This window comes from Callospermophilus lateralis, chromosome 7, assembly GCF_048772815.1.
Source record: "Callospermophilus lateralis isolate mCalLat2 chromosome 7, mCalLat2.hap1, whole genome shotgun sequence".
In the NCBI taxonomy this organism is placed as follows: Eukaryota; Metazoa; Chordata; class Mammalia; order Rodentia; family Sciuridae; genus Callospermophilus; species Callospermophilus lateralis.
The window spans coordinates 25,466,460-25,489,754 of NC_135311.1; the positions used below are offsets into that span (position 1 = coordinate 25,466,460).

The following is a 23,295-nucleotide window of genomic DNA, read 5'->3' on the forward strand; positions in this document are numbered from 1 at the left end:
ACATATGTGACCCCTGTCCTAGGGATAACTGCTAGTCTCTTTTGTGCTTATTAGAATGTCAAAATATTTGGCTTAAAAATAGATAAATTTGAATGAATTACTAAAAGCTTTTTTTAATTTTTTAAAGCATGTCATGAGGTCTTAAAGAGAACAATTGAATACTAAGTCAACATTTTGCTTTAAATTATTCCTGATCCTTATTTTAGAAAAAAAAAAATGCACATTTTTTTCCTTCCTCTACTTCCCTTTTCCCCTTAGAGTTAGGACTGACTTGGGTTATGAAGAATAATCTTGAAAGGCCAGATAGAGCATTTGAAAACAGAAAAATAAGAAAAATTACTTAAAAGTAGATGAGATAACCTCAATAGAAAAATTTTTAAAAAATGAGATTGTTTTCACATATTAGCAAAGATTGATAAGGCAGATTGAATATTCCTTATAAGAAATACTTGAGACCATAAATATTTGGATTTCAGATTTTTAAAAATTTTTTAATATTTCCAAATATATAAGGAGATATGTTGGGAATGGGACTCAAGTCCTAACATAAAATTCACTTATATTTCATGTACACTTTATACACTTAGCTTGAAGGTAATTTCATACAGTATTTTTAGTGTACCTGTGTTTTGACTGCAAGAACATGAGGTCACGTGTGGAATTGCCCACCTGTGGTTAATGTTCTTTATTTTGGAGTATTTCAGATTTGGGATTTTTGGATTGGGGATGCTCAACTTTTGTAGTAGGTTGTTAAGGAAGTATGGAAATTATCAGTCTCCTATAAAGTGAGAATATAAATTAATATGATATTGTTGAGAGGAATTTGGAGACATATGTCCAGAACCTTTTATTTCTAGAAAGGAAATATTTGATCAGCTATGCAAAGATAGACACTGAAAGATTGTTATCACAGTTTTATGTTAGCAAAGTATTGGATATAATTTAGTTGTCCATCAAAAGGGAATTGGTTAAAGAAATTGATATGTACTTAATATACCTGAATATCAAATAACTCTTTAAAATGTTGGTAAAGATTTAGTATTAAAATTTGACTTGTAAATATCATATAACTTATAGAAAAGAGCCCTATCATCAGAAATAGCAAATCTAATATTATGCTCTATTTTTATATAATATTTTAGAGTTTCAACAGAATAATGTTCTTTACTTAGTATCAGATGGATGCTGCCTTGCATCAATTTGTCAAGTTCAGGAAGCATTAGCTGTCAGCTAGCTGGTGACATGTTTGATATGAGAAAAGAATTTTTTGTTACACAAGTGGAATATATTGTCTCCTTTTCTAAGCCAACACTAATATTTTCTTTCCAAGGGAAAAATCAAACATTTTCCACATTATTCTTTCTGGACAGAGGTGGGTTTTGTTCCAAAATCAACACTCATAGGTTCCTTGTTTTTCTTATCAAGCTTAAACTAAGCCAGATATCTTCATTTTGTTTGTTTGTTCCTTTAATTTTTAAGAAATGTTACTTAGTGTGATATCTTTATTTTAGTATAGTGAATGGTAGCAAAACTAATATGATTTTTCCAGAGAAATTCTAGCTTAGGCTTTTGTTGAATTCTGGTAAAGGTGACATATTCCAGAGATGTATTATATTCTAAATTAATTCTTCCCTCTGCTTTTCATGCAAAATGCGAATCCACACATTCTTCTTAGAGTGAATCATTGATTAGACAGACTCTGTTTTTAAGTTTTTGTATATTTATAGCAGTTCCATAGAATCTTTAGAAAATGATAAAAACAGAACTGGAATATTTCATGTTGACTATCATCTAATATCACTCAAACTGAAATTTAACGTGCATTTAGATATATTAATATTCACATATAATAAACGATGAAATTAAACTAGTTAAGTACCTTATATGTTGTTATTCAAATAAATCAGGGAAAGATTATTTTTATTACACTTAAACCTTCTATATTTAATGTAAATTTCTCATAAAGTTAATGTGAATTAGAAACTCAACTTCTTGTTTTATATATTTAAAAACATATTATTTAAAGCTTTATTTACTCTCCTTGTTCATTCTTCATATGTTTTGCATAAAGTTATTTATGTTTACCATCTCATCCACTTTTGAAATATTTTTCCTACAGTTATGCAGAAGGCATGGAGGGAAAGAAATCCTCCAGCTCGAATCAAAGCAGCCTATCAAGCTTTAGAATTAAACAATGAGTAAGTTTGAATTATATGGAAAATAAGTTTGTTTTAAAGGAAACTCAGGCAAATGATTTTTATATTTCCTTTTGTCTGTTTCTAAGACCCTTGGAGTCATTATACTATTATACATTATACTATTATAGTTCCCTCTTCCTAAAGATAAAATTTGCAGTATTCACTGACATCTCTATTTTGTTTCTGAAATTTAAAACTTATATATGATTTTGAATAGAAATCATGTTAGGATTTTTTTTTAATGGAGAATGTGATAATACTATAAGGGTATTAAAATGCTTATGCCAGTGTTTTCATTTTGTTTTTCATTTAAATCATTAATTCAGAACATTCATTCAGTACTAAGAATGTCAGTTGCTAATGGGCTTAAAGGCATAAGAAGAGGATTCAAAATAAGTAAAACATAACTCTGTCAACATCCCTCCCCAAGTTAACAACATTTATTTATTTATTTTAATTTATTATATATATATTTTTGACAGTAGAGGATTGAACTCAGGGATGCTCTACCACTGAGATTCATCCCCAGCCCTTTTTATTTTGAGACAGATCCAAGTTGCTGAGACTGGCTTCAAACACGTAATCCTCCTGATTCAGCCTCATTGGGATTACAGTTGTGCATCACTGCACTAAGCTAATAGAAATTAATCTAATACATACTAAATAAATGCCAAGAGTAAAAATATAGTCTATTTGGGGTCACTCAAGGAATGTTTTCCCAAAGTGGTGCAAAAATGATAGAGTAGTGAACTCCAAAAACAGTGAATAAACTCACAATCAAAATAATAAAAAAGTTTACAGCAATCTAGTGAATGTTAAAGGTGAAAATACCTATCGTGTTTAATATACCCTGGCCCGATCATCTACTCCCAAGCTCAGTATTAACCTTGAAGACAGTAGTGCACATTGTAAGTATAGATCCATATCATTTTATCAAAGAACAGTGGTTGTTTTAACTTGTGTGATGGCTCCATGAAAGACCAACTGAAAAGACTTGCCTTTATTTGAGTTAACTTGAACATTTCTCAGAACTGAATTAACTACATAAGGCACGTTTGTTGAAAATATTTAAAGGTAACTGCATTAGTCACTATTGTCTGAGGCAAGGGATAACAGCTGGGGCTAAAAACAGACAAGCTAGAAAGCTTATGAGGAAAGGCTGGAGAATGATACACTGGGGAATTAAGGCTCTGAAGAGCTCCCACATATACCTGGGGATCTCAAAGCCTTATGCTTGGTCAAAGTTGAACATGTGCTTAGAAAAGACTTGAAAATGGTCTGGGGTTGTGGCTCAGTGGTAGAGTGCTTGCCTAGCATGTGTGAGGAACTGGGTTCGATTTTCAGCACTACATATAAATAAATGAATAAAATAAAGGTCCATCAACAACTAAAATATATTTATATATATGTTTATATATATATATATATATATATATATAAATTTTTAGAAAAAGAAAATAGTTGAAAAGGCCCTGAGCGCTTATGTCTGGCTAACCTTCAGGTTGTGTGAAAGCAAGAAGTAAAGACTAAGGCAGAGTTGGTAGATGCCTGGTATGCGTGTGCACATACAACATACTCACAGCCCATCTGCAAAAACTTCTGGTTTTTGTGGGATTTTTTTGAGTTTCAGTGTTTCAGGAAATCTTTGCCGAATCATTAACTTACTACTAAGCTAACAGCTCACACTTCATTTGCTCCACATGACTAAGAATGTGAATTTTATAAAATTGGTTCAGGGAAGTCATTAAACAAGCGACTACAACAAACAGCAATGACAGATGGAGTACAAAACAATCTTATTTCCAGAGTTTTCAAAATATAATAATCAGGGTTTCCCATTTTCAATGAAACATTATAAAGAAAACAAATATATATATATATATATATATATATATATAGGCAATGCATAGGAAAGAAAAGAAATTTATAGAAACTGCACCTAAAGAAGCCTAGACTTTGGACTTAATAGACTTTAAATAAATTATTTTAAATGTGTTCAAAGAGCTAATGAAAACCATAAGAATAATGTATTGCCATTACATAATATAAATAAAGAGGAAGAGATAATAAAAAGAATCTAACTGGAAATTCTCAAATTGAAAATTCTGCTGGGAATAAAAAATTAGTACTGAGTTCAATAGTAGATTTAAGCATACAGAAGAATCAATTAACTTTTGTTATTTCAATTGATATTATCTAAGGAGCAAGAAAAAATAAAGAAATGAAGAAAATGAAGTCTCTAAGAGAGACCTATGGGACAATATCAAACATACTAGCTTATACATAATGTGAGTCCTAGAGAAGAGAGAGAAAGGCAGAAAATAATATTTGAAGAAAAGCGTCCCAAAAGAAAATACTAACATATAAAATCCAGCAATATATTGAAAGTATTATATTCCCTGACCAAGTGGTGTTTATTATTAGAATGTAAGAATGGCTCAGTATATAAAAATTAATCAATGTGATATATCACCTTAACAGAATGAAGGAGAGAAATCACTGATCATTTCAGGTGATGCAGAAAAAGCATTTGACAAAATCCAACACCCTTTCATGATAAAAACACGGAAATCAGTTAATGTAATGCATCACATTAATAGAACAAAGGACAAAAACCATGATTATCTCAATTGATGCAGAAAAAGTATTTGACAAAATCTAACACCAATATATGATGACAACATTTTAAAAATTAGGACTGTAAGGAACCTTCCACAATCTGATAAAAAAGTATCTATGAAAAACCCAGTGATAACTATGTACTGATTGATGAAAAACTGAAAGTGTTCTGAGATCAGAAATAAGGCAAGGATATCTGCCCTTACCATTTAATTTAACATAGCAGTAGAGGTTTTAGTTAGGGACGTTGAGCAAGAAAAAGAAAAAAAAATGTCATCCTAATTAGAAATGAGGGAGTAAAACTATCTATTCATAGATAACATTATCTTTATATGTAGAAAATCTTAATTGACACAAACAAAACTACCAGAGCTGGGCTGAGAATGTGGCTCAGTGGTTAAGTGCCCCTGGGTTCAATCCCTAGTACCAAACCAAACAAAACAAAACAAAAAACTACTAGAGCCAATAAAGATTTCAAAAATGTTTGAAGAGACAAGCTTAATATAAAAAATTAGCTGCATTTCTGTACATTAGCATTGAACAATTTGGAAAGGAAACCAAGAAAACAAATCTGTGTTAGTTTTTTATCCCTATGACAAAAAACAACTTAAAGGAGGATAGGTATTTTTTGGCTCATGATTTCTGATGTTTCAGTGCATGGTTGACCTGCTCCACTGCTTTGGTCCTGAGGTGAGGCAGAACATCATAGCAAAAGGAAATGGCAGAAGATAACAGCTCGATTCATAAGTAGCCAGAAGCAGAGGGAAAAATAGTAACTGAGACTGGGAACAAGATATAGTCAAGAGCACATCCTCAAAAACTTACTCCCTTCACCTAGGTTCTATCTCCTACACTTTCCACCACCTCTCAGTAGTCCATTCAGCTATGAATCCTTTAATGGTTTAATAAATTGATGAGGTCAGAGCCATCATGATCTAATAATCACTTCTAAGAGCCCCATCTTTGAACATTACTGGGGACCAAACTTTCAACACATGATCCTTTGGGGGACATTTCAAATTCAGATCATAACATAATACTATTTACAATAGCATCAAAATTATTAAGATACTTTGGAATAAATATAACCAAGAATATGTAAGACTTGTACACTGAAAGCTATAATACACTGTTCAGATAGTTAAAGACAACTTAAATGGAAAGACATCCTCTATTTATGGATTGGATGACTTAAATATTATTATGGCATCACTGTCCTTCCCAAGTTGATCTATAGATTCAGTGCAGTCCTATCAAAATTGCAATTACTATTTTTGCAGAAATGGACAAGCTGGTCCTAAAATTCATGTGGAATTGCAAGTGACTCTGCATAGCCTAAACAGTCTTGAAAGAGAAAAACAAAGTTGGAGGACTCACACTTCAAGATTTTCAATCTTAATACAAAACTACAGCAATTAAATCATAAACATAGAAACCTAAATCAATGGATTTCAATTGAGAATCCAGAAATAAGTTGATATCTATGGTCAACTGATTTTTGACCAAGGTGCCACTACATTCAGTGGAGAGAAAAGTATTCTTTTTAGAAAACAGATGATGCTGGAACAACTAGATAGCCACATATAAAAGTACGAAATTGAACTCTTTACCTCACATATACATACCAATTAATTCAAAATTAATCAAGGACCTAACATGTTTGACCTAACACAGATCAAAATGGGCATGATAGCATATGCCTATAATTCCAGCTAACTCGTGTTCAAGGCTAGCCTTTCCAGGCAACTTAGTGAGACACAGTTTCAAAAAAAAAATGGTGAAGGGACTACTGGAGATGTAGTTTGTGGTAAATTACTCCTGGGTTTGCTCCCAGCACCTCTAAGATAGATAGATAGATAGATAGATAGATAGATAGGCACCTCCTAAATAAATAAGTAAGTAAAGGAAGGAAGAAGAAGAAAACAAAATATGGAACAAATCTCCCCAACTTTGGATTTTACAGTGGTTTATTAAATAGGATCCGAAAAACACAAGTAATAAGAAAAAAATAAATTACATTCATCAGTTAGAATCTTTTATCCAATAATGGACACTATCAAGTGAGAAAATAGATATATGATTGTCAGGAGTTAGGGAGACTTATGGATTTCTTTTAGGGGTAATGAAAATGTTTTAGAATTATGTAGTGCTGGTAATTGTGCAACCTTGAGAACTTATTAAAAGTCTCTGAATTATGCACTTTAAAACACTTTAAACTGTGATTTTTTTGGTATGTGAATTTAACCTCAACTTAAGAAAATTACATTCCCCAAAGTAAGATTCATTAGATATTCATATAATTAATTTATTGCATTAACATCTTCAGGTGCAAGAATAAATACAAGAAGGCTTTAGGAGAAGAAAAACCTCTTCATACCATACAACTATAATGTAATTTAAAATTATCTTGAGGGGGCTGGGGATGTGGCTCAAGCGGTAGCGCACTCGCCTGGCATGCGTGCGGCCCGGGTTCGATCCTCAGCACCACATACAAACAAAGATGTTGTGCCCGCCGATAACTAAAAAATAAAAAAAATAAAAAAAATAAAAATTATCTTGAGGGACTGGGGATATAGCTCAGTGGCAGAGCCCTTTCCTAGCATTTGTAAGGCCCTAGGTTTGATCCTCAGCACCACAAAAATAAATAAGTAATAATGTTTATATTTTGATTCAACTGCATCAATTTTATCCATTTAGATCTTTTAAAAAGTATTTTTATTATGGTTATTTTAAAACATTTGAATTGGTTTTGGAAATGGCAGGATACCTAGTGTTTAAAGCAGCGTATATCTAATATTTCAGATAAATCCACGTAATATATAGGAGATATTATTGTTGATTAGTGAAATTATTGAATACTTTAATTTAGACTACTATTTGCCTAAATGGTATGATTTACATTTCCATATCTGAAAGACTCTTCTCAACCTTAATTGATGGTGATAGTTATCTGGCCATCACTTTTGTTTCATGCCCGCACTTGTACTTTTTACCAATAGTGTCTCTCGTCTTGTTGAGATAAACACTGTTCTATTGAAACATTTTTAATATTTTTCTCAGTCTTCAAAATTCTGTGTGCGTTTTACACTTATGTCACATTTCAGTTCAGACTAGCCGTGTTTCAAGTGCTCAGTAAGTATATGTGACCACTGACTGTTCTGGACAGTGTAGGCTTATATTATCAGAACTAAGACATGGTCCCCAAAGAGAGGTACTTGTTATTTCTGGAAATGAAAAGGGAAACTTTAAATAGGTGCAGTGGCACATGGCCCTATAATCCCAGTGACTTGGGAGGCTGAGGAAGGAGAATTACAGGTTCAAAGCCAATCTCAGCAATATAACAAGGCTCTGTCCCAAAAAGAACTAGGGATGTGGCTTAATGGTTAAGTAACCCTGGGTTTAATCCCTAGTACCAAAATAAGAAAACGGAAACTTTTTCCTTCTTTTCTTTTATCCAAAAATAAGAATGAATTTATGTTATTAGCCAGCCATTGACGGGCTAATACAAAGAAAAATCTCTGTTTTAGTAGGGTGAAGAAAAGAAAACTTGAGGTAAGCATGGGTATAAGTAATGAGGGTAGGAGTTTGAAGGAAGGACTAGAATTCAGATCAAGGGAAGTATGCTGCATTCTACTGTGCATAAGTCCAGGGGAGGATAGAGCCACATGCAGAGGGAATACTCATGTTTGAAGGAAAAGCTTAGTCCTGAAATGTTTTTTTGAGTCAGATATGAAAGGTGTCTCTTTAGCATAGAGACCCCTTCCCTATCTTCACTGTCTTTCATAGCTGCCCACAGGAGTTGGATATTACAAAATATGTAGTGACTAAGAGCAAGTCTGATCACTGTAGTATATGGTTGGCAGAACTACTTTTCATACAATTCTTTATATACCTTTTTCTCCCCTTGTACAAAAAGAAAACACAGAGTCAGACCATGGAGGTAAAAAAGAAGAAAGATAAGAGACTGAAAAAAAATTGTGGAATTAGACATAATGAATATACTAGTATGTCCCCAAGAAATTAAAACATCTAATAAAATTGGTTTTTGTTTTTGTTTTTTCCCCCAAGAGATGGAAAGTATAGGTAAAGCTAAGGGAAACTTGGTTTAGAGCAAAGGGACATACCCAAGAGAAAATACTTGCCCTTACAGTTTTATTTCAAATTGCCTTGCTTTGCTTTCTTTATAGCTGTGCCACTGCATATGTTCTACTGGCCGAGGAAGAAGCAACCACTATTGTAGATGCTGAAAGGTTATTTAAACAGGCACTCAAGGCAGGAGAAACAATTTATAGGCGATCACAGCAGTGCCAGCATCAGAGTCCTCAGCATGAAGCTCAACTGAGTAAGCAAATTTGAACTGATTTTTAGCACCTATAATTGGATCTTGCATGTTTAAAAAACAGACCACCAACAATAAAAACAATGCTCATAGATTAGCTAATTTTTACTTAACTAATTTATTAATACGTATAAGCCAGTAAGACAGAAATATGTAATAGCCAGAAAAAGCTTATGAAAAGGATTAAATTTGCTCTGGTTATTGAAAGGAAATATGCTGTTTTGAGACTTAATGGTAATTTATTTCATACAAGAATTGAACACCTGGTTATTAGAGAAACATAAATATAAAACTATTTGGTATTTAGGAGAGCATTCTCGTGATTATTAGTATTGATTGAGAAGATCCTATTGATGGTATTTTCTTTATCTTCATCCTTACTCAGTAATAGGGCTTTTTTTTTTTTTTTTTCCTGCTGCTGGGGTCAAACCCAGAGACTTGCACATACAAGGCAAATACTGTACCCTTGAGCTGCATCCCCAACCCAGGACATCATTTTGTTTGCTCTTCAGACTGTTATCTATATGTAGCATCAAGGAGTGGCTCTGATTATTCTTTTTTTTTTTTTTTTTTGGAACTGGGGATTGAACCCAGGGTTGGTTTACCACTGAGTTATATCCCCAGTCCTTTTTATTTTTAATTTTGAGATAGGGTCTCACTAACTTGCTGAGGCTGACCTCAAACTTATAATCCTCCTGCCACAGTCTCCCAAATTGCTGGGATTACAGGTGTTCACCACCACATCCAGTCATACCATCTAATTCTTAACATAAAATCCAGCCTTATATGTAACATTGGTTCTTTCTTTGGTTAATTTTTTTCTGTGATTGTGTTTGGGATCAGATTAGCCACAACAACTGAAGTCTTTCCATTCCTTTTTTTTTTTTATTAATTCTTTGAAAGTAGAGTGTATTTTGACATATCATTCATAACATGAAGTACAACTTCCCATTTTTGTGGTTATATGTGATGTGAAGTTATACTGACTGTGTATTCATATTTAAACATAGGAAAGTTATGTCCAATTCATTATCCTATTCCTATCTCCCTTCCTTCTGTCCATTTCATTATCCTATTCCTATCTCCCTTCCTTCTGTCCATTTCAGCGAACCTCCATTCCTCCTTCCCCCCTATCATTGTGGATCAGCAATCTATATATCAGAGAGAACATTCAGCCTTTGGGTTTTTGGGATTGGCTTATTTCACTCAGCATGATAGTCTCTAATTTCATCCATTTACTGGCAAGTGCCGTAATTTCCTCCTTCTTTATGGCTGATTAACAATCCAATGTACTACATTTTCTTTATCCATTCATCTTTTGAAGGGCACCTAGGTTGGTTCCATAGCTTAGCTATTGTGAATTGAGCTGCTGTGAACATTGATGTGGCCATATCACTATAGTATGCTGATTTTAATTCCTCTGGGGATATGCCGAGTAGTGTGATAACTGGGTCAAATGGTCTCTCTAATCTTTAACGATACTCTTCTGATTATGATTGAGACACTTTACCAGAGATGTTAGAATTAGGAATGTTGCTCCTGCTTGTTACCTTTTATGGCCAGAGGATTTTAGTTTTATGATTTGGGTGGCTAATATAAAGTAAATGAAATATGTTTATGTAATGCATTATCCATTAGCAGTTACGTTCTAAATCTTTTGTTTGTGGAAATTAAAAGTTAGATAATGTTTTCTCTCCAAGTTAAATATGATGTTTACAGTATGTTTCATTAATGTATGTTATTACACACAACTGCAGGAATATTTAGTTTTGCAGACTGGAACTTATGAAACTATGTCTGTAATAAGGTCAACTCAGGGGGTCAAGCAGAAGGATCACAAATTTGAGGACAAACTAGGGCAACTTAGTGAAACCCTGTCTCAAAACAAAAAATAAAAAGGGCCAGGGATGTAGGTCAGTGATAGAAAATTTTCCTACCATGTGAGAGTTCTGGATTCAATCCTCAATTCTGACCAAAACAAAAAACATGCCATTTGTCTTTACATAATATAAAATTAAAATTAAACATGTTACAGAATTTTGTTAGTCCTTCTTAGAAGTAGTTTCATAGTTTGTTATTAGTTGTTAATAAAAAGTTTACATTAGTCATAGAAATTGTACTTTGAACATTTTGAGTTTTTCAGTTAAAAAAATAGAGAATATTAAAACTATAGATTATTTATGCAGAAACTTAAAATAATAGGCTATGTTATATTTTCCTTTTAATATATGTATTTCTTTTCCAGCAATATTAAATTGAATTTGTTATTCAAACACAAATTACATTCTATATACTGTACTCAGATTACTTACTATTAGAGGCAAAAGTAATTCAGCATATATTTTAAACATTTAGGGGCTGAGGATATAGCTCACTTGGTAAAATGCTTGCCTCCCAGGCACAAGATCCTGGGTTCAATCCTTAGCACCAGAAAAAAAAAAAAAATGTGTGTGTGTGTGTGTGTGTGTGTGTGTGTAATCTAAACTTTTAACACATAAAACTTCAAGCATAAACAAATGTAAGAGATTCCCATTCAAAATATTCATCAACCAGATTCAGTAATCATTAAATATTCTTCCATCTTGACACAATTTAATTTTAATTGAATCTTGTAGGATAAGCAATTAAGAAATAATATTCTAGTGAAATAACAGGCCATAATATGAAAGTAATATTGTGTTACTTTTTGTTTTTTTATATAGGGAGAGATACCAATGTGCTAGTATATATTAAAAGAAGATTGGCAATGTGTGCAAGAAAATTAGGAAGAATAAGAGAAGCAGTGAAAATAATGAGAGATGTAAGTTTGATAACTGAAACTGTTATATGGAGTCCTCTAAAAATAAAATGTAGTTGAAGTTACCAGTTATTTTAATACATAATTACTGTTTTTTATTTGATGGGTTTTATAATGATATTTATTTAATACACATACTTTTTTAAAAACTTGTTTTTTAGAGTTGTAAATGGACAGAATGCCTTTATTTGTTTATTTTTATGTCATGCTGAGGATCAAACCCAGTGCCTCACACATGCGAGGCAAGCGTTCTGCCACTGACCTACAGCCCCAACTCCTAATATACATACATTTTTTAAGGACTGAGTCTCTACAGTTTTGTAAAGAAGCAAAAGAATTTCAACTTTAGTGAAAGTTCCTCTGTTCTAATTTTAATCTCTTTTTTTTCTTTCAATGTACAGTTGATGAAAGAATTTCCTCCTCTTACCATGTTGAACATCCATGAAAATCTCTTAGAATCACTTTTAGAATTACAGGCCTATGCAGATGTTCAGGCAGTCCTAGCAAAATATGATGGTGAGTTTTTTGTCTTAGTTGATAGTATGTTAAAGGATTTTCTTTTAAATTATGTATTCATAAATATGATACTATTCTAGTATTTCTCTAATTTTCTCTATTCTTCCAGTCAGTATTTAGTATGTGTAAGTACAAATTGCTATTAAGTATCTTTTTTATCAGGACTTTTGGTAGCAAAAGCCTACAAGGAGGAACTTTTTCTTCTGTCAAGTTTTATTCTTTTGGGCTGGGGATGTAGCTCAGTTGGTAGAGTGCTTGCCTCGTACACACAAGGCCCTGGGTTCAATCCCCAGCACTACCACCAAAAGAAAAAAAAAATTGTTTATTGAGTGTCTAATAGGAATGAAGCACTTTGGAATAAAATGTGAACAAGAAGAAATGGATTTCATCATCGTAGGATTTACAGTTTAGTGGAATGTATAAACAAATGAACATTGGTTACATTGAAGACAGCATGACTTGCATGAGATAATTGGAAAAGTATAAATGCTGTGCACATAGTAGGGTGCCTCATTTTTATACTCGTTTGAATATCAAGGAAAGCTAACAGAAGTTGCTTAACAGTATTTATAAAGACTAATTCAGAAACCACATATGGGGTTGCATGTCTGTAATCCTAGCTAGTTGGAAAGCTGAGGCAGAAGGATCACAAATTTGAGGCCAGCCTGAGTAACTTAGCAAGACCGTGTCTGAGAATAATAAAAAGTATAATAAAGGTATGGGAGACTAGGGTTGTGGCTCAGTGGTTGAGTGCTTGCCTAGTATATGTGAAGCACTGGGTTTGAGCCTCAGCACCACATAAAGATAAATAAATAAAGATTTAAAAAAAAGATTTAAGTTTTTAAAGAAAAAGTATGGGAATGTAGCTCAGTAATAAAGGCTTCTAGGTTTAATTCCTAATTCCTTAAAAAAAAAAAAGGCTGAATAACATTTATAATGCTTTTTAGTTACAAAAGCACAATTTTAATCTCATCTGATCCTTATACTAATCTTGTAAGATGGTAGGACAAGTGTTTTTATTCTTTCCAGTTACTAAATTGGGAAACTAACATTTAAGAAGGTTAAATATTGGGTATCTCCCAACTAGTGACAATCCTGAATTTAAACCCAGGTATTCTTCTTCTTTGTTCATTAGTCTTCCCATAACAATAATTCAGTCTATGTTGGTTATTTTTATTATTGTACTATAGACAGTTTACCACAAGTAGAATTGGGAGAATTTTTTTTTTTAACTTTTTTTTTTCTTTTAGTTGTCAATGGACCTTTATTTTATTTATTTATATGTGGTGCTGAGGATCGAACCCAGTGCCTCCCACATACTAGGCAAGTGCTCTACCATTGAGCCACAATCCTAGCCCGGAATTGGGACAATTTTAAAGATACATAAACTTTCTCACTTAGAGTAAGACTTCTTTTTTTTTTAATTGTTTGTTTGTTTTTTAATTATTGATGGGCCTTTATTTTATTTGCTTATTTATATGTGGTGCTGGGACTCAAACGCAGTGCCTGACACGTACAAGGCAAGCGCTCTACTGCTGAGCTACAACTGCAGCCCTAGACTTCAGTTTTTAACCACAAGTTTTCACTTCCTGACAATCGTAATATTTCTGGTCATATCTTTTATTATAACAAAACACATATAAGTCACTTATTCACACTTGTCCTGTTGTAGGTTCTTACCCATTAGTTTAGGAATCCCCATGACTTGGAAGTTTGAAATGTGTTATACTTGAAAGAAAAGTTTATTTCTTTTAAACATCTGGAATTCTTAGGCAGTGCTTCAGAATAACGTTGGGCTCATGGAGACATTTTTTAGAAATTCCTTCCATATGTAACTTACTGGATGCATGGCTCACTTACATTTGTGCTGAACCCAAGTATAGAGACTGAGTATTAAAAAATCAGAATAGGGTCTGATTCATTAAAAATAAAATAAAACAAGTAAAGTCTGTCTACGTTGATTTGCTTCTGTGTTTTCAGTTTTCATGAATCCCAGTTTTTTCCATTCTAGAATCCTTAAGTAGTTGAAGCCAAATTTACTTCCTTCCAAATTTACTTCTCCATTTGCTAGTGTAACTCTGGAACTGAAATCATCAACAAGTTCTAAATTTTACTCTTTTGATAACAATATTTCAGACATTCCTTTAAAAAAGGATTTATATTGTTTATTTATAGGTCCAGATTAATTTCTTTTTCATTTAGGAAAAAGAAAAAGTAAAAATCATCCTTGGTTGTATCAACCTGGATTTAACTAGTAATTTTTTTCTAATCTTAGTTTTACTCTATGAATAGGTGGAGTTTTTGCATAGTACTAATTATACTGTGGCTTTTTCCATGAACAGTCTTACTGTAAAAAAGTTATTATAAACATTTGTTGAGTACTTGTCACCATTGTGTGGAGGGCTTTAATAGACATAATTTCATCTGTCAGAAAGTACCATTCTGTCTTGAGAAAACTAAGATCAAAGAAGTTGCTATTGGTTCAAGGATACATAACTAATAAATAGAAGAATCAGAATTCAAAACTCAGGTCTTCCAACTATGTGTCCAGGTGGCTTCTGCTACTATATTACATGTGTTGAACTTATATTATGAGTTATTGTTATGAAAATATTTTGTTAACACATTTTTGTAATTTTTATCTGAATTTAAATTATTATTTCAGATATAAGCCTTCCAAAGTCAGCAGCAATCTGTTATACAGCAGCACTGTTGAAAACAAGGACTGTTTCAGATAAGTAAGTAGCTATGAAAACTAATTATTTGATTCATTTTTTGTTATTTATTTATTTATTTATTTTCAGTACTGGGGATTGAACCCGGGGCCTTGTGCATACTAGGCAAGTAGAAAACTACAATTATTTGAGAAGAATGCTAATTTGAATATTACATTTTACCTCTACTGACTTTTAAAACTATGCTCTTCCTCTCTGCTTTCTTCTAAATAACCTTTGATCCTTTGTGGCTTTGAGGCTTCTCAATTTGGGTAGTGGAGAGAGATTTTAGAGCTAAATAAACTGAGACTTAAATTTAAACTTTATAATGTACTAGCTGTAGGATTTTTGCTAGGTTAATTATTTTGAGTCTTCCTCATCTGTAAAATGAGAATAGTACTGTAGGGTGGTTGTATGAGGATTACGTAATTATGGAGTGCCTAAACCAGTATCTAGAAAGAAAGTACAGATAAATAATAGCTTTAATAAGTAAGAAGTATAATAGATAAATAGGTTTCATGTTGTCTGTTCTTATATTAGGATTGTGTTATTCTGTTTTCCTTGTGTTTTTGACTGCTCTTAGTGAATTTTCTTTATTCTGCAGGTAAGATATTCAGAAACTGGTTGGGTACAGTGTCTCAAAAAAAGAAAATCAGAGGCTAATCAAATGGTGGCCATTGTTTTTCACTTTATATTACTATGCCTTGATATTAATTAGAATGAAGTATTTATAGTTTATTTCTTCTCAGATAAAAAATTTGATATGAATATACTTATATTTCATGAGATTCTCTGGATGTCCCTGTGTAGAATTTCTTACCTTTCCCAAAGTGTGCCTTCAATGAACTTCTGAATGCTTTCTCTACCTAAGTTTGAAAATTTTCATTCCTTATGCTTTCTTGTTTTTTATATTTTGAACCAGAAGGCTTTAACTATCATTCTTAGTAGTTACCTGGTTTTGAATTTGGTCATTTCCAGAATCCTTTGATTTAGAGAACTATATTATGGTCTAAATCCATAATTTTTTTTTTCTTTTGTTATTCATTTCTTCATTTTGTGGTTTTTTCTTACAGATTCTCTCCAGAAACAGCCTCCAGAAGAGGATTAAGCACAGCAGAAATTAATGCTGTGGAAGCAATTCATAGAGCTGTGGAATTTAATCCTCATGTTCCAAAAGTGAGAAATTTTATAGTGAAAATCGTACCTTTATTTAATTTTATTTAATTGATAATAGTGTGTAAACCAAAGTTTAGATTGCCATGATTTGAGTCAGAATTGTTTTAAACTCTGATGTTTTCATGCTTACTATTCATCTTAAAGGAGATGTTAAAAAGGCATTTAGAAAGGTGTGTAGGAGCAATAGTTCACTATAGGTTTTGTAATTGCTGCCAAAACAAAAACAAAATTTGAACTATGTTCACTTAGCTGTTCTTTTTTTGGTGGTACTGGATATTTAACACATGGCCTTCTGTACATGCTGGGAAGCACTCTGCCACTGAGCAACACTTCAGTCCTAGTTAGCTGTCTTTTTATAATAGTTTTAGAGAAGAAATAATCAATAGCTTGGTCTCAATAAAAGACCATTTGTATTTCAGGTCACTAAATTAAATTTTTTGTTACTGGAAAGTCTTTTTCTAGACAAATGTCTGGATTTTGAACTAGGACTGAATACACAAAAACTGGGGACAAATAGATTAAAATAATCAGTGATAGAAAACAGATGTGGAAGTTCCTAGGAAAACTGTTGAGTTGATGTTTATTTGGTTTCCAGATGAAACTACCTGCTTTGTATGCCTTTATAATATACATCTTGCAATCATTAGAAATCACTGGTTAATTTTAGTGTGTTATCATCCCAGAAACCAAGATTAAAATTTGAGTTTACAAACAGTGCCCCCATGTGAAAAAAATATAGAATATTCAAGAATTGATGCTCTTTCTACAAATTGTAATTATAGCTATTGATTCTGGTATAGTATGTGTTAAAGGAACTTGGAAGCTAGTGGAGAGTAAAGAGATTAAATTCTAAGAAGAGGAAGTTACAAACCTCTTAGAGTAAGTAAAGATACATAGTCAAGAAAATTACTTAATCTAGGGCTGGGGTTGAGGCTCAGTGGTAGAGTGCTTGCCTAGTGTGAGTCCCTAGGTTTTATCTCCAGCACTGAAAGAAAAGTTTATTAATGAAAGTCAACAGATGTTTGTTTATACCATTCTTTTATTAAGTAACATTGGTTCCATAAATTTAAATTAAACTGTTATTACAAATTATATTGCACCTGCATATAGACAGAAATGTGCATTTTAATGATTTATTATAAAGCAAATGCTTGGAAACCACCACTGAGGTCAGAAAACATAACATTGTCAGCTCCCAGAAGCTACCCCCTCCACCCGACTGCCCTTTCCCAACTATAACCTCTACTCTTATCTAAAGGTAACCACTGTTCTGACTTTAATTATGTTTAGTTACTCCTTTTCTTCATATTTTTGATCTATACTTTCCTCTTATTGCTGATTTTATAAATGAGTTATTAAACAGTTTGCTTATCTCTTTCTTTTTATTCTCTGGAACACTTTATACATAATTAGAATTATTTCTGCCATAAATGATTAGTAAAGTTGTTGATAAAGACATGATTTTGGAGTTTTCTTTGTGAAAAGCTTTGAATTATGAATTTCATTTCGTTAGTTTAATAATTTAATTACAAACATAATTTTTTAATAATCATCTCATAACTATGGAAATATTTTGTTCTTGTGTTGGCTTTTTTATAAGTGGTATATTTCTTCTTTTTTTGAAGGTATAAACATAGACACTTTTTTTTAATTGGTGCATTATAGTTGTACATAATGGTGGGATTTGTTGGTAAGTTGTATATTTTTAAGAATTATTTCATTACACTTCTCAAAATCACTGGCATAAAGTCATAAAATCCTTTTATTACATTGCATCCTTCTTAAACATCCTTTTTTTGTTATTTTTAACTTTTTATTTACTTATTTGCTTATTTTTGCAGTGCTGGGGCTTGAACCCAGGACCTTGCATGTACTAGGCAAACACTCTGCCACTGAGCTACATCTCTAGCCCCACTTTTTTTTTTTTTTTTGAATACTGAGAATTGAACACAGGGTTTCATACATGTTAGGCAAGCACTCTTATCACTGAGCTACATCCCCAGCTCCCCAACTTTTTAAACAAATTTTGTTTCTGAAACAGAGTCTTAGACTGACCTCAAACTTAGGCCTCTCCATCTTAGCCTCCTGAGTAGCTGGAATTACAGACGTGCCCCAGCATAATATCCATTTTTTAAATGTGTAACATGGCTACTCTTTTTCCCTTGCTCAGATACCCCAGGGGTCTATGTTATTAATTTTTGCAAAGAACCAAGCTCTGGCTTACTTTGGCTTTTTAAATCCTTCTATCATCTGATTTCTGGTTGATTCATTTCTGTTCTTTATTGCCTTCGTTTAACTTTTTGGACTTATTTCATTTTTTTTCCTGAATTTTTTTGTATAGGTACTTAATTAACTCCTTAATTTTCAGTATGCTTTCTTTGTAATATATCCAGTTAAGTCCAGAAACTTCTAGGCAAAATTTTAATTGTATAAAATAGCAGTATTTTTTACAGAATTTAGTTCAAAATATTTTCCAATTTCTATTATGACTTCTTTGGTTTAGAGTTATATCTATCCCATCTAGTGATTTTTGTGTGTGTGTGTTTATGCGTTTGTGTGCTCATGTGCTAGGGATTGAACCTAGGGCCTAGCACATGTTGAACACATATTCTACCACTGAACTATACCCCCAGCCCAAGATTTATTTCTTAATTTCCAAAAATACAGACTGTCTTTTTATTAATTATTTTTATCATAATTGCATTGTGATCAGAAAATATATACTATATGATTTTACTCCTTTGAAACATTTACCAGTTCTTGAATTTCCACTTATTTTTCATATCTCTTATATCACTTATTTTCTACATAATTTTTTATCTCTTAAAATAGTTTAAGATAGTTATCTTAAAGTCTTTTCTCTGACAATCCAAGTATCTGGAACTATGATGTATCCATTTCTATGATCTATTTTTTTCTCTTGCATAAAATTTTTGTTGTCTTGTTTTGTGCCTAGTTTTCTTTGACTACCTGTCAAATACTTTGTTTGAAAAGTTGTAAAAATAGGCTGTAACCTTGGATAAGACACTCTTCCAGATAGGATTTTCTTTGCTTTTCAATGCCTAGACAATTCATGAGAGGCTAGGATCACTTTAATCACCTTAAATTCACAGGATTAATATTTTCTGGACCACCAAGATGACTTGGAACAGTTTTAGTCAGTGAAAGTTGTGTTTTATTTCTTGTTCACTCTTACCCCTAGGATGCAACCTTTAAGGGGCCCAGTTTTACCAGGGCTTTACTAGGGCTTCCCCCAGCTTTATAAAACTGCCCAAAAGACTGAATATAGCCTCCTAGTCATTTCATATAGAATCAGCAGATCTGCCACAGTAAAAGAAACCCAAATGTGACTGACTTCTCTGGACTTCAGTCTTTGGACTGTGGACTGGTAATTCTTTGCCATTTATTTGTTCTCTGATGTATTCATTTAGATTTTTGAAAATATTTTATTTAGCTTTTCTTTTTTTTTTTTTAGAAATCATCATTTTCTAACTTTATTTATTTATTTATTTATTTGGTGCTGAGGATCGAACCCAGGCCCTTGCACGTGTGGGGCTCACGCTCTACAGCTGAGCCGTAACTCCAGCCCCATGATTTAGCTTTTCTACTTGTCTGGGAGAGTTGATCTGAATTACCCAATTTCTCATTACTGGAAGCAGAAATCTGCAAATACTTTTAAATGAAATCCTCTTTTCTCTCATGGTACAGAAAGGTTAAGAGAATGAATTCTATAACCATACTGCCAATGGTCTGAATTCTGGTTCTACTATCTTCAAGCTATATGACTTTGGATGACTTATTTAACTTCTCTGAACTTGATTTTCCTCTTGTAAAATGAAGATAATATTCACTACCAATAGGGTTGTTATAAAGACTAAAGGAATTCATAGTTTTAAAGTTCTTAAAAGAGTACCTGACACATAGCATTATAGAAGTGATTTGTTATTACTGTTATTATCCAGGGTAAGTTTATAATCTGTTGTTTACTTGAGAAGATAAGCAACAATTATTGTCCAGAACTCTTTAAATACACCATTAAGATGTCTAAAAGTTTGTATTTAACTTTCTCTGTAATAACAGTATGAACTATCTGCCTCCTATGGTTATGCTTCTCAGACTGTCTCATGCAGAATGTACTCTCAGCAATAACATTTATGATGTGCATTGATTTTCAAAACTACTATTGGGGGAACACTAGTGGAAGCAATGCCAGGCGTTATCCTAATTATAAAATTAAATGGTTGAATAGGTAATATGTATTAACACTCATATTAAACCTGCTTTAAAAAAACAATCTGGATTGCTGCTGGGTATGGTGGCACATGCCTATAATCCCAGTAATCCCAGTTCCTCAGAAGATTAAGGCAAAAGTTTCTCAAGTTGGAGGCCAATCTTAACAACTTAGTGAGACCCTGTCTAAAAATTTATTTAGTTAGTTTTTGGTCAGATAATCAGAGTTTATTATATAATAAAAACTTACCAAGCTTGTGATCCAGCAAATTATTTTTTGTTTACCTAAAACTTCTCTGGGAAAAAAAGTTTACTTAAATCATTACATATCATTTTTATGTGAACTATAGGTTCTGCATGTCACTTCTATGTTAGTTTATTTGAAACACATTTGTACTATGTTTAGATATAAATATACACTTAATATTAATAACATTAATTAATATAGAAGATTTAAAATATCTTTATTGTCTGTCTCAAAATTTAAAAAAGCAAAAATGAGAAAGGAGGCTGGTGTTGTAGCTCAGTGCTAGAGCACCTCTGAGTTCAGTTCCTAGCACTGTGATAAGCAAAAAACGAAACAATCTAGAATGCTTTTAGAGACATATATTTTTTTTAGTTTATACACACACAGAAACTCTGTGAAACAATTCAGAGAGAAACTAAAGAAGACCTAAATAAAATGATATATGTATATACATTTATATATTAGAAGACTCCATATTGTTAAGAGTACAGCTCTCCCCAAATTGATGTCTAACAATACAGTTCCTGTCAAAATCCAAGTAAGCTTGTTTGTAGAAATTGGCAAAATCATCCTAAAATTTATGTGGAATTGCAGAGAACCTAGAATAGCCACAATTTTGAGAAAACTAAACAAGACTGGAGCACTTACCCTACCCAATTCTAGTACATTTTAAATCTATAGTAATTACTATAAAATTGGCTTAAAGTATAGATCAGTGTAAAATAATACTGTGTCCTAAAATTAACTCACATAAAATAAAATCAATTGACCTAAGGCAATTAACTTTCAACAAATGGTGCTGGAATAATTGGGTATCTGTATACCAAAACAAAACATGTAGATCCTTCCCTCATTCAAAAGTGAACTAAAAATGGATCATGGACTTAATTCTAAGAATAAAATTATAAAACTTTCAGAAGGAAACATGGAAGAAAGTCTTTGTGATCTTGGGTTGGGAAAGATTTCTTCAAAAACATGATCCATTAGAGAAAACTTGGTAAATTGGATTTCTTCACAATTGGAAACTTGCCAGGCATGGTGGTGTACACCTGAAATCCTGAGAGGCTGAGGCAGGTGGATCACGGGTTCGAATCTAGCCTCTGCAACTTAGCAAGACCCTGTCTCAAAATTTAAAAATAGTAAAAGGGCTGGGGATGTAGCTAGAGCACCACTGTGTTCAATCCCTAGTACCAGGTGGCTGGTGGTGGGTAGTGGGGGAGGAAGACACCATAAGAAAAGGAAAAGATAAGCCACAGACTGGGAAAACATAATTTGCTAATTATTTATTTATTAAAAGACTTGTATCTAGAATGTGTTTGGAACTGGAGGACAGACAACACACTAAAAACATGGGTAAAGGATTTGAACAGTTATTTCTCCAAAAACATATGAATAGCTAATAAGTACATGAAAAGGTACTCAGCAACGTTCATCATTAGGGAAATACAAATTGAAACCACAATGTACTACCTCATGCCTATTAGAATAACTATACTCACTAATATTGACGACATCAAATATTGACAAGGATGTGAAGAAACTGCATTCATTGCCCTGGACATATTAAATGGTCTTGCTACTTTGGGAAACAGTTTTGCAGTTAACTGTATATTTACCATATGACCCAGCAATTCCATCCCTAGGAATGTACTCAAGAGCAATGAAAACATAAGTCCAAAGATTTTGTATGAAAATTTTCATAGCAGAATTAGTCACAGTAACCCAAACTTGAAATAATTGAGATAAGTAAACGAATAAATTGTGGTGTATCCCTACAATGGGATACTACTTAGCAATTAAAAAAAACAAGTTATTAGCACATACAGTAACATGGAAAAGCCTCAATTACTTTATGCTGAATAAAAAGAGCCAGTGACAAAAGGGTAACATATGATTCTATTTTTATATTTCTTAATAAAGGTAAAATTATACACATAAAAAACAGATTAATGGGAGCTGGGGTTATGGCTCAGTGGTAGAGCACTTGCCTATCATGTGTGAGGCACTGGGTTTGAGTTCCAGCACCACATATAAATAAATAAAATAAAGATTCATTGAACAACTAAAAAAGAAAAAAGACAGATCAGTGGTTTCTTGGGCTGAGGGTGGAATTTGGAGTTGATTGCAAATTGGCATGAGAGAAGTTTTCATGGTGATAGTTGCACAATTGTATAAATTTACTGAAAATCTTCAATTAACGTTTGTACTTACAGTGGTAAACTTTATCATATGTAAAATATAACAATAAAATTATTTTCTGTGTATACACATACTTTAACACTTTTTAATCATTCTCATTTATGGGTAAAAATTTATACATTTCCTCTTCAACTAAATAGCAAAGCAGTTGACAATTCAACTCTATCAAAATACCCAGCCAGGTAGTGTATAGTGCTTTAAACTTAGATTATTTTGCGCATAGACACTTCAAGTCAAGTGTTATCAAAAAATAATTATTA

At 32.5% G+C, this 23,295-nt stretch overlaps 1 protein-coding gene and 1 non-coding gene across 15 annotated transcripts in view; both read left to right on the top strand.

Annotated features, from left to right (window-relative positions):
- The window catches only part of St7l (suppression of tumorigenicity 7 like), a 156,055-nt gene that overhangs the window by 25,133 nt on the left and 107,627 nt on the right, over positions 1 to 23,295 (top strand). For 12 of the 14 annotated variants that reach the window (XM_076863013.1, XM_076863004.1, XM_076863008.1 and 9 more), the window contains 6 exons: positions 2,120 to 2,198; positions 9,005 to 9,159; positions 11,859 to 11,956; positions 12,355 to 12,469; positions 15,135 to 15,207; positions 16,257 to 16,359. In XM_076863013.1, coding sequence (XP_076719128.1) covers positions 2,120 to 2,198; positions 9,005 to 9,159; positions 11,859 to 11,956; positions 12,355 to 12,469; positions 15,135 to 15,207; positions 16,257 to 16,359 — 623 coding nt within the window. The remainder of the gene's footprint in view (positions 1 to 2,119; positions 2,199 to 9,004; positions 9,160 to 11,858; positions 11,957 to 12,354; positions 12,470 to 15,134; positions 15,208 to 16,256; positions 16,360 to 23,295) is intronic. The other 2 variants (XM_076863005.1, XM_076863012.1) reach the window with 1 other exon arrangement.
- Positions 12,698 to 12,770, top strand: Trnat-cgu (transfer RNA threonine (anticodon CGU)). Its single transcript has one exon. It is a non-coding gene; the product is annotated as a tRNA-Thr (tRNA).